General features: G+C 34.1%; 3 protein-coding genes across 3 annotated transcripts; all 3 read left to right on the top strand.

Moving 5' to 3' along the window:
- The first annotated feature begins 378 nt into the window (after positions 1-378).
- Positions 379-846, top strand: LOC142643868 (calcium-binding allergen Ole e 8-like). The gene has a single exon (XM_075818597.1). The coding sequence runs from the start codon at positions 379-381 to the stop codon at positions 844-846; it is 468 nt and encodes a 155-aa protein (XP_075674712.1).
- Positions 847-7,566: 6,720 nt separating this feature from the next.
- On the top strand, positions 7,567-8,563 carry LOC142642021 (putative calcium-binding protein CML23). Its single transcript, XM_075816371.1, has one exon. It carries the CDS (start codon positions 7,608-7,610, stop codon positions 8,079-8,081), a length of 474 nt encoding a protein of 157 aa, XP_075672486.1. The 5' UTR covers positions 7,567-7,607; the 3' UTR covers positions 8,082-8,563.
- A 1,313-nt stretch (positions 8,564-9,876) lies between these two features.
- On the top strand, positions 9,877-10,598 carry LOC142642020 (putative calcium-binding protein CML23). Its single transcript, XM_075816370.1, has one exon. It carries the CDS (start codon positions 9,931-9,933, stop codon positions 10,402-10,404), a length of 474 nt encoding a protein of 157 aa, XP_075672485.1. The 5' UTR covers positions 9,877-9,930; the 3' UTR covers positions 10,405-10,598.
- Positions 10,599-18,034: the final 7,436 nt, after the last annotated feature.

Here is an 18,034-nt window from a genome sequence, read left to right as displayed (position 1 = left end):
ACAATAGTTATTGATTAGTTTTTATTGGTAGTCACAAATCTATCACTAATATCACTTTAATATCTACCATTCATATGTAACCTTTTACTAAATAAATAAATAATTAAATAATAATTATGTCATGTATAACTGAGACATGTGTGAAATATTTTCTGCACTTATTATTATTATTATTATTATTGGATACAGTGCACTTATTGATTTATAAACCACACCAACTAACAAAATTAAGCCATTAATTTATGATTGATTTGCACGGATTCTCCCTCCAAACAGTATAAAACCACACACTATAACACAAGAATCTCATCAGTTTGTGGAAGAAAAATACAAAAACACAAAAGAAACCCTAAAGTCTCTTTCTTGTTGTGTATTCCAATGGCTAGTAGAAGCTCGAAGCGTAGTAGTTCTCTGGGGACAACAAATGAAGTTGAGAAGATCTTCAACAAGTTCGACAAGAATGGAGATGGGAAGATCTCACACGACGATTTGAATGACGTCCTCCATGCATTAGGGTCTCAAATGACGTCGGCTGAGGTGAGTTGCATAATGTCAGAGATTGACAAGGACGGTGATGGCTTCATAAGCCTTGACGAGTTCACTAACTTTTATATGGATGGATCGACAACACCTGAGTCATCCACCCAGGAGCTTCGTGGTGCATTTGATTTGTATGATCTCGACAAGAATGGATTGATCTCTGCAAATGAGCTTCAAGAGGTGCTGAGTCGGTTGCGTGAGAAGTATACGCTTGTTGAGTGTTCGAAGATGATTAGCTCGTTTGATACTGATTGTGATGGACATGTTAATTTCGAGGAGTTCAAGAACATGATGAAAAAAGATTAGAGAGAAAGGTCTCTCTGAATTCTTTGGGAAAGTAGTGAACTTAATTTGCACGAAGGTTTAAACCTAGATATCAAAATAATTAAACAATATTAGTAGGTGGAGATGATTTTTCATCATCATATTATTAACTAAACACAACAAATGACCTTCTAAACTATAACAAGAGCATATATAGAATTCAATTGAGTCAATTTTATCCTGCCTTTTCATTCATTTGTTTAGTATAGAAATACCCAAAAGGAGATAATCTTCTCCACAATAAAATCCTACAAAATAGGAACAACTTCTATATAAACTAAATAACAACTAGCTCAGCATAATTCGAATTTAAAAGAAATCCTAATCCTAATATGCTGTTTCTACTATATCTTTACTCAAATCTTCAATTGCATCATCAATTATTTAAATTTCAAATGTACTAAAAACTCAAAATCTTTGTCCTTTTAAGTTGCTACATAGCTTGGACTTCTGCTGCTGTTTGAATTTTGCTATTATCTGAATTGATGTTGTGGCTTCCTCAAACACAATAGTATAAGATGCCTTGTTAAGAGAAAAATCTTTAAAAAATATGGAAGTTTATATCGTTTTCCAACAACTACATCCCAGTGATTATTAATTAATACCCACAAAAACTAAAATTCCAAAATGTTGAAGTGTATATAAACCACTTCATGTACTAATAATTAAATATTAACTTTTTTTTTTAATCTTTGAACTGAACCAATTCATGTTCTAGGTAGTTTTGTCATCTCAAAATTTTGGCTTGTTACAACATTTCCTAATAAAAGCTGTACCACAATGGGTGAAGAGACTTTGAAAACATTCCACAATACAAAGAGGCAAGTTGGCACCATATTACACACAAAGATAAAAGAAGAAGAAAAAAAAAACTCAAGCTTGGATAAAATTTTTGATTCTTAACCAAGAAAATGCATATGTATGTATACATGTTCAACTTATGCACCATAATAATAATAATAATAATTCAGTATGACAACATCAAACAAAGCACTTCTTCACATTACTGTTTGACAACATCAAAACACAATATAGGGAGTAACGGAGAAGTTTGAATAGAGAAATAGTGAATGAAGAAAATAGAAGAAAGAATGTGTGAGTGAAAAAAAGTTCAGAGAGATGAGAGAGAAAAATAATAATAATAAACTATTTTTTTTAGCATATAGTGCCAATTTAGAACTATACTACCATGCTATTTCTTATATTTCTTATAGCACACCTAATGCGAATGCTCTAAGGGGGCATTTGGTTTGCTGTAATGTTACATTATATCGTAATATTATGTTATTGTAATTTTACATTAATATAATAATACAAGAATACAACATTACATTATTTAGGAAAACGATAAAATTAAGATGATGTGATATATTTTGTAATTTTATATTATGGTAATGTTAGAAAAAAAATAATATAAACCAAAAACCTTAATATTACATTATCGTAATATGCATCACATTAAGGACATATCTTCCTCTCACGTGTAGGTCGAAACTATATTTTTAATAAATGAGGCCCAACACGTGAGAATTTAAATGAGAAGTAAAATAGAGGAGACCTAGATCGAATTTAGGACATTCCGCTCTGATACCATATTCAATTACTGATTATTCCAAAAATTTAAGTTATCCGAATATAGTAAATTTAATAATTTAACCATAACTTTTTAACACAGACTTGGTCAACAAGCTCATCTCGTCTGGCATGAAAATATTAGGGCTTTTAATTGCATTTGTAGCAATAAGACATACGTTGTTTTTCTTTTTGGACTTAATTGTTCGGAGATATTAACAGCTATCTTGGAAGCAATTGAAAAGCCCATCAATTGGAGTTCTGCTCACTCATATTCTGCTTGTGCATGTTCCTTTCGGTCTCCCTGGTTGTGTACTGATCAGTAAAGTGTTTGTGCGGTGAAGTCTCTAAAAATTTAAAAGAATCCAACAGTTTTTTCCAACGATATTCAACTGTCATACCTTCCAACTCCAAAGATTGATTTTTTATGTTGGTCTTTTTTTTTTTTTTTTTTTTTTAACGCGTTAGCAAGTCAAGTCCTTTTCTTTAATTTCTATATAATAAAAAAAAAACAAAAAAAAAACAGGTCAAGTCGTTTTCAATGGTTGCTTTCTTTAAGCTACAAGCTTGTACTATACCAACCGTAAATTCCCGTCCTATCCACTGCGTACGCGGTTAATCAAAAATACTGCACTAAACCAACCACAAATAAAAAAGGATGCAATTAACGGCTGCTGCACGTTAATGTGATAAAAATTCAAATAAAATATTCATGTTTCTTTTAGGGATATGGAAAAAGTTGAACATGTATTAGGCTTAGGCGTGTGTCAGTTAATTAAGATGAAAAAAGTCATATCATTTTGAAACCAGACCGAAAGGCCTATGAGCTCAAAATTGAAAAAACATGTTTTTTATCTCTAAATTACCCAAAGTCTTATTGTGAACTCTCAAATTTATTCCCACTCTATCACTGCAAAATACACAAAAAAAGACATACAAAGAAAATCATAGCAACATCTAGTTATGGACAAGGAACTCCATCGGACCATCACTAATCTCACTTAACATCAGTGATGGTCAAGATGACGATGTTTATGACTTCACCATTGGTGTGTCTACTCATATTGATGATATTAATGCCTTGAAGAAGGCTATACAAGCATAAGTGATTTATTGCATCTACCTTCACCAAACTATTTTCTGCAATCACAAGTGCCTTGCTAAGTAAGGGGGAAAAATGACAAAAGTTACAAACTAGGCTAAAGGATATCAAAATGTGTTACCAAAAAAAAAAGTAAAATAAAAACCCAAAATTCTATAAAAAATTTAGAGAAGTGAAAGTAAGCCAAAGCATTGGAGCCTGAAACATGCTATGATAGTGAAGGAGATTGCAAATGTAGACAAGATGAAGATGGCTCTTTGTGTTCAATTTGGTTTTGGGGCTATAGAGTGAGAGAGGATGGATGAAATGTAGAGGAAGAAAGAAGATAAAGGTGTGGAGGAAAGCAGATAAATGAAATGAAGTGGATATTTGAGAAGAAATGGGTGGATGAGAAAAAAAGAGAGAAGAAAACAAAGGGGCATACGTGGGTGGGTGTTGGCTAAGGGTATAAAATAAACTTTTTATTTAATAAAAAAAATATAATTGAATATAATGATTGATGGGACTATGACAGATATATATTTCATGGGGTTAGAGCATTCACAGTAGTAAAACTATTTTTTTAGGCATTTGGCACTACAAAAAGCTATTTTATCTATTTTACTTACACATTTTACAAAACATTTAACAACAGTGGATCTATTTTAGTTTTCAGCACAATAAAATAATATAAACATAAAATAACATACTTACTACAACAAAATAATACATCCCACTACCAATAAAACACCACAAACCGATCAATGGCACAATCCACCCGAACACCCAAATTTGATCTGTTTAGTAAACGTGTCAGGAATTCTCAACCCGAATACAACCTATTTATTAAACAGGTTAACTCAACTCGACACATTCAATTCATTTAATTAACAAGCCATGTAATTTTTTTATTATCAAATCTCATATATCTAAAATTAAAATACAATTATAACTACAAATATAGTAATAAACATATAAAAACAAACCATTAATGATACCACTAGTACTGCTTAGTGCTTATATGCTCAGACGTAACAGGTTTCGTAACAATCAAATATACTTGACGTTTATGTATTATAAAAAAAAAAGTATGTTATAAAATTCCATTAGACTAATATTATATTATTAGACACGCACACACACACACGCACACACACAAATATATATATATATATATATATATATATATATTTCACATAATTCATAATTTGATTACAATCCAAATTTTTCTCCTATAATTTCTAAGTTGATACATAATTTAATTTGATTACAATCCAAATGAAAAAAAAAAATTATACAAATAAAAAAGTTTAACCTCATATCCAAATATATTTAAAAATAAATATAAATATAATTATGGGGGTAGAATGATTAAAACAAGTATCTAGGTCTTGGGCCTGATATGGGTGTTATAAGCCCATCCGAGAGTATCCTTAGAGGCCCACAAGCTGGCTCTTGCTGGGAAGGATGGCGGTGTTGTCCGAGGAGAGGAATCTCCTCGGCACAATCCAATAAAGATTACAGGGCACGACATCTTAATTGGAAGGAGAGTTCTGGAAAGTTTGTGGGGTAAGAGCATGTTCCACACATTCATAGAGAGGAAGAACATATGAAAAATATCAAGGAAAAAGGTTATTACCACCGCATTAAAGATCTTGCACCTACCTCTCTAATCACATTAATGGGGAAATGACTTCTGAACAGTGGTAATTAGCCTTCTAGCTATTGTTGGAAGATTTTCAGAGAGTGGAGGATGGGACAAGTATCTAAAAGGATGATTTGTGCTACACGTGGAAGATGAAGGGAAGAAGAAGAAGAATGATATAAAAGAAAAGAAAAGAGCATGGTAAATGAGGGAGTAAAAGACAGGAGAGAGAGAGAGAGAGAGAGAGAGAGAGAGAGAGAAATTATTGTAGACTTCACCTTCAATTTTAGACTATTACTCAGAGAAAGAGTAGCAGTATAAGACTTCCTCGTCTTACGTCCGAGGAGGATTTCTCATTATTTTCATACTTTGATTGTGTGTGAATTGACAATTTAGCCCTCCATCTGTACTCTAATATCCTTAAAACAAAGGTTTCAAGGCACACTCTACAAATTTAATTGTATAAGGTCATTTGAGCTTGAATCCATCACGTGTTTGGGTCTGGGCACTAATTGTACGCTTACAATAATAAAATAAAATTATTGTACCTTGCATTCCAATTGTTTAATCCTTCATTAAACATTTGAACTTTATTTCATCTTTTTTTTTTTTTTTGAATTGGGCTTGATAATAGTAAAATGAATAAAAGTGAATTTGATATTGATAAAGTAAAAGAAGATAAAAGAGTAAAATATTGGTAAAGTGAAATTAGGTGAAAAATAAAAAATAAAATAGAGAGAAATATGTTAAAAGTGTGTTGAAGGGACATCTTTGTCTTGTAATTACTGTGCAAACCAAGATACACGTTTTACACCAACTAAAGCTGAAAAGTGTTTTTTTCCCAATTTGCTATGCAGGTGGGACCAGAGGCTGGTTCATTAACAGGTGCAGGCCGGCACCTGTTAACAAAACCGAGTACTGTTCACTTTGCTTGGAAGGATTATTAACGCGTAAAAGCAGGTGAGAATTCAGAGAGATCCAATCATAAAGTTTCAATTATATTTGCAATTAACCTCCTATCACAAAGTCAGACCTAGTATTCTTTCCCCAAAAAAAAAAAAAGAAAAGAAAAAAAACCCTTACAACTTACAACCCTGAACAAAACAGAATGATTGTCTACATCCCAGCTCATTCTCACTCAAAAGTCGGATTGAGATCCGGTGGAAGCAATTACACCACTTCATTCACACATTTTTTACATTTTACTTTTTTAAAATATTTTTTTATTTAATAGTTGAAATTAAAATTTATTTTTTACAACTTTCAATCTTAACCATTCATTACTATTACATTCAACTTACAATCTCAATCATTTATTATTATTGCACTCGGTACCATACCCACCATATCCCAATACTCAAAACTCATCAACCTCTTATTTGTCACCAACAACCACTGACCAATAGCCCCCTTTTATTGATAAAATAAAAGCATCAACCACACTAATAAATAAAAAAGGCTGAGTCATTTTATTAGAATTTCATCCCCTTTCTGCTAGTTGTCTATTTCTCAAAAAGAAGAAAATAAAAAAGATTGTAAATCACTAATAATAATAAATAAAAAGTGTTATTAATGATCAATCTACAACATGTCATCAGTATTTACATAACAGCTCTATTAATAGTCATGACTCAACAAACCAAAATTTATTGTTTCAAAAAAAAAAAAAAACCAAAATTTATTCGTAAAAGGAAAATCTAATATTTATTTATTTATTTATTTTTTTACAAACGAATCTGGTATTTAAAACTTGGCGCATGTTAAGTATTTTGTGCAGTTGATACGAACACGTGTTCACATCCCATTGTCTCCCCAACTAATTAATTTTGGGTAAACTACATATTTAGTCCCTAACCTTTACATCATATTTCAATTTGGTCCTTAATCTTTCAATTGTGTCAATTTGGTCCTTAACCTTTTAATGTCGTGTCAATTTAGTCTTTGCCATTATATATTAGATGAAAATTGTTTACATAGCAAATAACCAAAATAAAATTTTAGTTTTTTATCACATCAACAGAAGTTAATTTTTTATTTTGGCTATTAGACATGTCATTAATTTTCATCCAAAAGATAACTGTAAGGATTAAATTGACACGGTAAAGAAAGGTTAGGGACCAAATTGACACAATTAAAAGGTTAGGGATCAAATTGAAATATGGTGTATAGGATAGGGACCAAATACGTAATTTATCCATTAATTTTTTAATAAAATAAAACCCACGCCAACAAACCGGAACACATGTGATCGGTCCTCAGTGCAAAAAGTAAACCATTAATTCGTTATTAATTCGGCACTCTCAAGTCTCACCTTCAAACGCGTTTTACTAAAAACCGCGTGAAAGATATAAGGCTATAAGCCACACACTACCACACAATAAAAAACTCTTCGGTTTACAAAAGAGGAAAAAACACAAAAGAAACTCTCTTTCTTTTGTCTCTCCCATGTCTGCGAAAAACTCCAAACGTAGTTGTAGCAGTTCTCTGGGGACCACGGACGAAGTGAAGAAGATCTTCAATAAATTCGACAAAAACGGAGACGGTAGGATCTCGCGCGAGGAATTGAAGGATATTCTTCATGCGTTGGGTTCCCGAACGACCTCGGACGAGGTAAATCGTATAATGTCAGAGATTGACAAAGACGGCGACGGTTATATCAGTCTACACGAGTTCGCTGAGTTTCACATGGGAGGATCATCATCGTCGGAGTCATCGACGAAGCAGCTTCGCGACGCGTTCGATTTGTACGACCTCGACAAGAACGGGTTGATTTCCGTTAACGAGTTACACGAGGTTCTGAGGCGGTTGGGAGAGAAGTGCACGCTCGTCGAGTGTTCGAAGATGATTAGTTCGGTTGATAAGGACAGTGATGGACATGTCAATTTCGAGGAGTTCAAGAATATGATGAAACAAGGTTAGAGAGGCCTCTCTGATAGTTTAGATTTCTGAATCTTCATTACCCTAACGTAGCGTTGAAGTTGTCCATACAGTTTCTTGGGGGGGAGAAAACATGGATTAAACTCAGATTTCGCTTTGATACACTATTAAATTACTGATTATCACAATAATTTAAGTCGTTGAGATATAGAAAATTTGATAATTTGGCCACGGATTAACACAGGCTGGGTCAACAAGCTCATCTCGTCTGGCATGAAAATATTGGGGCTTTTAATTACATTTGTAGCAATAAGACATATGTTGTTTTTCTTTTTGGACTTAATTGTTTCGAGATATTAATAGGTATCTTGGAAGCAATTGAAAAGCCCATCAACTAGAGTTCTGCTCACTCTTCTTCTGCTTGTGCATGTTCCTTCCAGTCTTCCTGGTTGTGTACTGATCAGCAAAGTGTTTGTACGGTGAAGTCTCTAAAAATTTAAATATAATCCAACAGTTTTTTCCAACGATATTCAACTGTCATACCTTCCAACTCCAAGGATTGATTTTTTATGTTGGTCATTTTTTTTTTCTTTTGGCTGAATTACGCGTTAACAAGTCAAGTCCTTTTCTTTTCTTAAAAAAAGAAAAGAAAAAGAGGTCAAGTTGTTTTCAGTGGTTGCTTTCTTCAAGCCACAAGCTTGAACTATACCAACCATAAATTTCCGTCCTATCCACTGCGTACGCGGTTACTCAAAAATATTGCACTAAACCAACCATAAATAAAAAATGGTCCATACCAAAAAGTGGGAGCTAGTACTGTTCACTTTGCTTGGAAGGATTATTAACGCGTAAAAACGGGTGAGAATTGAGAGAGATCCAATCATAAAGTCTCAATTATATTTGCAATTAACTTCCTATCATAAAGTCAGTCCTTGTATTCTTTCCAAAAAAAAAAAAAAAACTCAGTCCTTGTTAACTTGTTACAACTTACAGCCCCCGAACAAAACATAATAATTGTCTGCATCCCAGCTCATTCTCACTCAAAACTCGGATTGAGATTCGGCAATTACACCACTTCCTTCACATATTTTTTTACATTTGCCACTTTTTACTTTTTTTTTTTCTAATTTTTTTTTATTTTTTTAGTTAATAGTTAAAATTGAGAGTTGCTTTTTGTAACTTTCAAAACTCATCAACCTCTTATTTGTCACCAACAACCACTGACCAATAGCCTCTTTTTTTGATAAAAGTATCAACCACACTAATAAATATAAATAAATAAATAAAATTGAGACAGACTCATTCTATTAGAGTTTCATCCCCTTTCTGCTGTATGTGTTTATTTATCAAAAAAAGAAAAAAAAATTGTAAATCAATAATAAAAATAATAAGTAAAAAGTGCTGTTAATAATAAATGTATATAAAAATGAGTCAGTTACAGCTTGTTATTACAATTTTCCTAACAACTTTATTAATAGTCATGACTCAACAAACCAAAATTTTTTCATAAAAAGAAAATCTATTATTTATTTATTTTTTACAAACGAAATCTGGTATTTATAACTTGGCACATGTGATTCTCAAAAAAAAAAAAAAACTTGGTACATGTAAAATATTTTGTGGACTTGATATGAACACGTGTTCACATCCCATTGTCTCCTCAACTAATTAATATTTTAATTTAAAAAAAAAAACCCACGCCAACTAACCGGAATACACGTGATCGGTCTTTAGTGCAAAAAGTAAAACAATTAATTCGTTATTAATTCTACCTTCAAACGCGTTTTTTACTAAACCGCGTGAAAGATATGTATAAGGCTATGTAAGCCACACACTAGAAAAAACACAAAAGAAACCCTAGAGAAAAAAACCACTTTCTTTTGTCTCTCCCATGGCTGCGAAAAACTCCAAACGTAGTAGCAGCAGTTCTCTGGGGACGACGGACGAAGTGAAGAAGATCTTCAACAAGTTCGACAAAAACGGAGACGGAAAGATCTCGCGCGACGAGTTGAAGGATATTCTTCATGCGTTGGGTTCTCGAACGACCACGGACGAGGTAAGTAGTATAATGTCAGAGATTGACAAGGACGGGGACGGTTTTATCAGTCTCGACGAGTTCGCTGAGTTTCACATGGGAGGATCATCATCGTCAGAATCATCGACGAAGGAGCTTCGTGACGCGTTCGATTTGTACGATCTCGACAAGAACGGGTTGATCTCGGCTAACGAGTTACACGAGGTTCTGAGGCGGTTGGGAGAGAAGTGTACGCTTGTCGAGTGTTCGAAGATGATTGGTTCGGTTGATAAGGACGGTGATGGACATGTCAATTTCGAAGAGTTCAAGAACATGATGAAACAAGGTTAGAGAGGGTTCTATGATAGTTTAGATTTCTGAATCTTCATTATCCTAACGTAGCTTTCGGAGATTTTAGTTAATGCATTGAACTGGTTTGATCGAACTTGTAAATATACGGTTTCGTGTGTTAACTCCTTACATCTTTAATCTTCGTGTTAGTTTTAGGTTTGCTTGAATTTTATTGTTTAATGGTTTCATGAAAATCTCGTGAATGTTTTTTTTTTTTTTTTTTGAGAAACAAATCTCGTGAATGTTTTGATGTTATGTGGGTTTTTTTTTTTTTTTTTTTCATGTGAGTTTTTAGTGGTTAGTTCCCATGCTTTTTCTGTCCCACTTAAATTTTGACATTGTTTTTGAATTTAGGAATATATGCGATTTTATGGTATAATTTCGATTGATAACTCGATTATTAAGAGCCAAGTTTCATAATTAAATTCAAATACATTATTATAATTATTTATTTATTTTAATTAAATTCAAATACATATATCAGGGAGTTATAAATTATATTCAATAGAATTAGGGAGTTATAAATTTGGAATCAATTGGGAATTTAAGTTTAGTTTCATGATGTGATTTATTAATTTCTAAAAACATAAAAATATGTTATAGACTGTTGTGGTAGTTGCGCGATTCCATCACTGATTTTGGGTGTTTGACTGACCAATGAGAAACATACAATATTAGTTGGATTAGGTCGTGGTGTTATAACCGATGATTGGTGGTCCACGGTTGGATAGTCAATCTGACGGTCTTTTTTTATTGGGAAACCGCGTGAGAGTTATTGACACGAATAGTACATCGCCACAGTACACGCCATAATAATAATGCATTTGCCAAATGCTGAGCTCAACGCGGTATTACTTTGCTTGCTCCTTGCGCCATGCTATCTTTTTTTCTTTTCTTTTACGGAAAGATTCTTGATTTCTTCCCAAGTTTATTCTTTCCCAATATTTCTATTGCTTTCTTTGACTTTTAATACTAAATTCATTATTATATTGTCTAATATATAATAGTCTGTTAATACTTTACTTTAAATAGAGATTAGAAAAAGATATGGGCCTTAATAATGTGGATAATATAATCCATAATTAAGGGTACCGTTGGAAGTTCAAAACTTATGGGCCCAGTCACATGTACGTGTGAGCCTGCTTAACACATTTTTGGTCACTTATGGGCCCAGTCACATGTGCATGTGAGCCTGCTTTACACTTTTTTGGTCACTTATGATTTACATTTTTTTTATAAAAAAAAAAAAAAAATTAGGGATTGGCATTATTGTTGGGGAGAATCAGAAAATACCAAGGTTCTTTAACTCATGGATGCATATTTTTGGGATTTGGCTTCTAGTATTTTTTTAACTAGAATCTCATTTTATTTTAATCTCAAATGCCACATTACTCACTGATTAAATGAAAGGTAAGGATTAAAACTTAATACCACTTCCATTGTATATTTAAAGCAACATGAGATATCTAGATAAAAAGTATTGAAGATAAGTCAAATTTATTTTTTTCGTATTACTTAGTTAAAAGCAAATTGAGTTTTGCTAGTTTAAAACTTAATTGACTGTGTTTGCTGATGTGATGAGTTGAGTCCATGTTGGCTTTCAAAATTGTTTATCAAACATGCCAACTTAAATCAAAATTTACTCGGCTGAATAGATCTATAAGAACCTTGACTACATATTAAAAACAAAATTGTCTGAAATTGATTCAAATTTCTATTTCAGCTTCCAAAATTATTTATTTATTATTTTTTGTTTTGAAGGAAAATTGATTCTTTGTCAAATAAATACTTTATTATATATTCTTCCTTTACCAAGATATAGGAGTGAGTTAAATATATAGGTAGTCCTATAAAAGGGGGAGATTTAGGAGTGAGTTAAGTAGTTTCAATGAAGGGGGAGATCTGAATTTTTTTTTTGTTTTTTTTTTTTTTTTTTTAGAGATAAGAGATTTGAACTTTGAATGCTTACCATAGAAACATCGGGAAAAAAAGTTCAATAGTTTTGACCCAGAGGTCCTCTCTTTTGCAAGATGACAAGACTTTTAGAAGAACATAGAATGAACTTTTTTGAATACATATTAGTTTGCTAGTTCATATGGGGTTAAAATATAGTTTTTTTTTTCTTATTCTTTTTAATTTGTTACTGTGGAACAATTTCGGGATATTAAGGATTAAGCTTAGTTTATATTTGTGAGAGTGATTATGATCAATATTATTACTAGTGGAATTTGATTTTGCATTGCACCTGAATATAGTCACAGAATTTGTTTAACCCTGTTAAATTTTGTGTCTTGATATACTTGTCTCTTTTGTTTTGCACGTTGCTCACAACAAAAATTGTTTACAACATCAAATGATTTACATAATATTTTATTTAGATTTTATTAATCTTATTGATGAATTTGTTATATGCATCTTTATGTTTTTCTTCTTGTTAACCATCTTTAGTTTGAAAAAGCTAAGGCATGGTTATAAAATGAGCTGAGCCTAGCATAGAGTTTGAATAGAGAACTTGTTTTTTTTTTTTTTTTTTTAAATGAGTTAAGTTGAGTCAATTGTATATTTTGAAGAAGCTATCTCTAAAGACTCGACAATTAGGGACTCAGGGAGGGTTGAAGAAGAAACTTGATTGGATGATAAAGAAGATAAAATTATACCTCTTTAGTTAATATTTGGTAGTTAGTTATGTTTTAACAAACTAGATTTTGCCCATGATTTAAAATTAATAATTATCTTATGACTTGATTATTAAAATAAAAATTGTAATTATTTTTAAATATATTATAGATGAATAATTTCTTTAAATATATTATAGATGAATAATTTCACTACTATTCTTTATTTATACTAAACCAATATATATATATATATATATATATATATACATACTTATTTTATTGTATTTAATATATGAAGGCTTTATGGGTATTTAACATATTGTTTTAAAGGTCTTCTATTACCCTTCATCATGTTCTTTGTACCTTTTTTTTTGTATTTTATACTGTGTATCTAAGCGTTGGGTCCTTTTGAATATACATCATTATTAATTTTTTTAAGATATTCTCCCATTTTCCTCTGTGTGTGTTAAAATAGTTAGTATTCTTGAAAAAAAAATGAAATCCTTGTTTCTTTGTGCCAGTAATTATGATATAATATAATTTAGGCGTAAATGCACTTTTAGTCCCTATATTTTGCATCTTTTTCATTTTGGTCCCTACATTTTTATTTCACCACTTTTAGTCCCTAAATTAATTAAGACATTCCATTTTGGTATTTACCGTTACTCACTTAACAGAAATTGCTGATGTGACAAACGAAGTGCACTGTTGCCACATTAAATGCTGACATGGCCAATAAAATAATATTAAAAAATGTCACGCTAGCATAAAATAATGATTAAAAAAGACACATAAGCATCCATATCAACTTTTGATTTTGAAAATTAATTTATCTATTTTAACAAAAAAAAAAAACAAAATTAAAACCTAAAATACACATGAATTCAGAACTAGTCTCATCTTAAACATAAACAAGAAAGAACACTGATGGTGAGCTAAAAAATTGAACTGCAATTGATCCATATGAGGCGTCTAGAGCAGAAAAGGCATCCCACATAAGAAGATCATCCATAGCAGGATGACCGTCCATGGGAATGAGGGTCGTCCATCAGGAAGGCTCCTGGACGATCCCCTAACACTTGGGACATGCTATCGATCCAAGGAATGAGGAAGACTTAGGTTCATTCCTACAAATCCTTATTAAATACTTAAATTCCAATGACAGTTATAACTCCTATGGCGGCTGTGAAAGTTATTCTTGAACCCCCTGACCTCCTAAAATACAGGGGAAGTTACAAATCTCATAACCGTTTTTGGAGCACACTATATAAATACCCATTCAAACCAAATAAAAGTATGTTTTGACAATTTCTAAAAAGTTGGAACTCCAAAACTTGAGAGAGAAAGTAACTTTGGCATTGAAGGGTTCTTAGTCGGTCCACTACGATCACCTTTGATCACTTGTTCTTTCTGCTGATTTTCTTCGTATCATCAATTGGCGCCGTCTGTAGAGAAAGAAGTCTCAATTCGATTACTTGTGTGTTAACAATTCGTCTTTCCCTGACAAAAGGTTATATGGTTCGGACAAGATCAAGGGCTACCAGCCCAGGCCATTAGGAGAATAGGGATGTTTCTAGTAATCCCCACCGTGATCGTCAGTTAGCACTTGTCATGCAACTGCCTTCCATTCAACATATATAGTCCATGGCTGCTGCCATGACGGAACTAACCTGTCAAAACCAAGAGTTGAATAGGGAGATTAATATAAGGAGGCAGCACCATGAAAGACACGCGGAAGGGCAAGCCCAAAGTCAAGAAGGTAGAGGAGAAAATGCTGAGCCCGAGAATCAATCAAGGGGTACTACTTTAAGGAGAGTACCTCAGTTGGAGGGGGAGATGGACCAGATGAGAAAATCTATGGATGAAATGAGGGAGAACATGAGAAGGGCGAACCCCGTGGATGACTTAGTTCACCGAACAGACTCCCTTTTCATGGTTTCCAATCAATAGTCATCCCTTACCCCCAAAGTTCAAGATGCCTTCCTTGGATTCATATGATGGAACTTGTGACCTGTGTGATCATATCGTCACCTTCAAGACTACTATGCACCTTCAGGGGGTTCTGGACGAGATTATGTGCAGGGCATTCCCTACCACCCTCAAGAGACTAGCGCGGGTGTGGTTTAGCAACATACCCCCAAACATTATGGGCTTATTCGAAGAGTTGAGTAAGTTGTTCATCAACAATTTTATTGGAGGACAACGTTACAAGTGTTCCTCTTCCAGTTTGCTAACTATAGAACAAAGGGAAAATGAGAGTTTGCGGTCCTTCATTACCCGGTTCAACAAAGAAACCTTAACAGTAGATGAGATGGACGACAAGTTGCTATTGGCCGCCTTCTACAATGGGGTCAATTCTAACTTATTCATTCATGAGCTTTACGAGCAAGAGCCACAAACCATGGCTGAACTCGTCCATTCAACCCAAAATTTCATAAATGCGAAGGATGCAATCATAGCCAAGAAGAGGAAGAAAGCAGAGCACGTGGAAGCGGATCTTCCACGTCATCCTGAGCAGGGTCCTCGTCCAAAGAAGACACGGGAGGGAGAGAAAAAAGATAGAGATAGCAAGAAGGCGAGTTCTTCAGCGAGGAATCAGCAATACACTCCCTTGAATACGTCACTTGAGCAAGTGCTTATGCAAATCAAGGATGACTCGTCCTTGAAGTGGCTAGAGAAAATGAAAGGAGATCCCAACAAGCGCAATAGGAACAAGTATTGTCGTTTTCACAAAGATCATGGGCATGACACGAATGAGTGTTTTGACTTAAAGCAGCAGATAGAAAATCTCATCAGGCAAGGAAAGTTGAGGAATTTTCTTGGACAAGACCACAAGGACAAGAAAATGAAGACAAAAGTAGAGGAGTCCTTACAACCTCCACTTGGGGAAATAAGAGTTATTGTAGGAGGAATCTCAATAGGTCAGTCGTCCAAGTCAAGGAAGACATACCTAAAGGTGGTGCAAAATGTCCAATTGTCTAGACGATCTTAGAGGACGAGGGAAGCTAACTAGCAAGCCATTACATTCATGGACGAGGATGCGAAAAGAGTCCACCACTCACATGACGACGTGATTGTCATTACTTTGCTCATTGCTGATTATATAACTAGAAGGGTGTTGGTAGATAATGACAGCTCAACAGACATCTTGTATTGCCCCACCTTCCAACAAATGAGGTTAAGACGAGATCAGCTCCATCTAGTGAATTGACCCTTGGTAGGATTTGGAGGAATGAAAGTGCAACCTATGGGCACCATTACATTGCCTGTGGTAGTCGGAGCATACCCACAACAAATAACTAAAGAGGTAAACTTCCTCGTTGTTGATTGTTCATCATCATACAATGCTATTATTGGAATGCCGACTTTAAATAGTTGGAAGGTGGTAACCTCTACTTACCATTTGTCTGTCAAGTTCCCGACTGAGTATGGAGTGGGTCAAGTATAAGGAGATCAACTAGCCACCAGAGAATGCTATTTAGCCATGTTGGCTATGGACGAGCATGTGTAGACGATGAATATAGATGAGAGAATGATTATTGCGAAGCCCATCGAAGTACTAGAAGACATTCCTTTGGATGAGAACAATCCCGAAAAGTTTACTAGAATCAGGGCGAGTATGGAAAAGAAGACAAAGCAGACCTTGATCCAGTTTTTGAAGAAAAGCCTTGACATGTTCACATGGAGTCACGAGGACATGCCAGGTATCGACCCAAGCGTCATTACCCATTGTCTAAACGTGTATCCTTCCTCCAAGCTTGTACGACAAAAGAAAAGAATTTTTGCTCCTGAATGAGACAAAGCCATCAAAGAAAAGGTCCAGAAGTTGGTCATGACAAAATTTATCCCAGAAGTCTATTATCCAGACTGGTTGGTTAATGTGGTTATGGTCAAGAAGGCCAATGGCAAGTGGAGGATGTGCGTGGACTTTACTGATTTAAACAAGGCTTGCCCTAATGACAGTTTTCCATTGCCACGCATTGACTAGCTGGTGGATTCGACAGTGGGTCATAAACTGTTAAGTTTCATGGACACATTTTCAGGTTACAACTAAATAAGGATGGACGAGGTGGATCAAGAGAAGACTTCCTTCATTACTAGCCAAGGGTTATTTTGCTACAAGGTAATGCCTTTTGGTTTAAAGAATGCGGGGGTAGCTTACCGAAGACTTGTTAACCACATGTTTCGTCTACAAATCAGATGAAATGTGGAGGTTTACGTAGATGACATGCTGGTAAAGAGTTTGGACGAGGAGAAGCATCTAGACGACCTTCAAGAAACCTTTGATACATTTAGGTGGTATAACATGAAGTTGAATCCAAGCAAGTGTGCTTTTGAAGTTCCATCAGGAAAGTTTCTAGGGTTCATCACATAGAGGAATTGAGGTGAATCCCTACAAAATCCAGGCGATATTGAATATGGAGCCACTAAAGAATTCGACAGTGGGTCATAAACTGTTAAGTTTCATGGACACCTTTTCAGGTTACAACTAAATAAGGATGGACGAGGTGGATCAAGAGAAGACTTCCTTCATTACTAGCCAAGGGTTATTTTGCTACAAGGTAATGCCTTTTGGTTTAAAGAATGCGGGGGTAGCTTACCGAAGACTTGTTAACCACATGTTTCGTCTACAAATCAGATGAAATGTGGAGGTTTACGTAGATGACATGCTGGTAAAGAGTTTGGACGAGGAGAAGCATCTAGACGACCTTCAAGAAACCTTTGATACATTTAGGTGGTATAACATGAAGTTGAATCCAAGCAAGTGTGCTTTTGAAGTTCCATCAGGAAAGTTTCTAGGGTTCATCACATAGAGGAATTGAGGTGAATCCCTACAAAATCCAGGCGATATTGAATATGGAGCCACTAAAGAATATCAAAGAGGTCCAATCTCTCATCGGACGAGTTGACGCCCTTAATAGGTTCGTCTCGAAAGTTACTGAAAAGTGTTTACCATTTTTTAAGATTCTCAGAAAAGCATTTGAGTGGACGGACGAGTGTCAAAAGGCCTT

The sequence above is a fragment of the Castanea sativa genome, chromosome 7 (genome assembly GCF_040712315.1).
Source record: "Castanea sativa cultivar Marrone di Chiusa Pesio chromosome 7, ASM4071231v1".
In the NCBI taxonomy this organism is placed as follows: Eukaryota; Viridiplantae; Streptophyta; class Magnoliopsida; order Fagales; family Fagaceae; genus Castanea; species Castanea sativa.
Note: the sequence above shows the minus strand (reverse complement) of the source record. Positions and strands in the feature narration are given on the sequence as shown.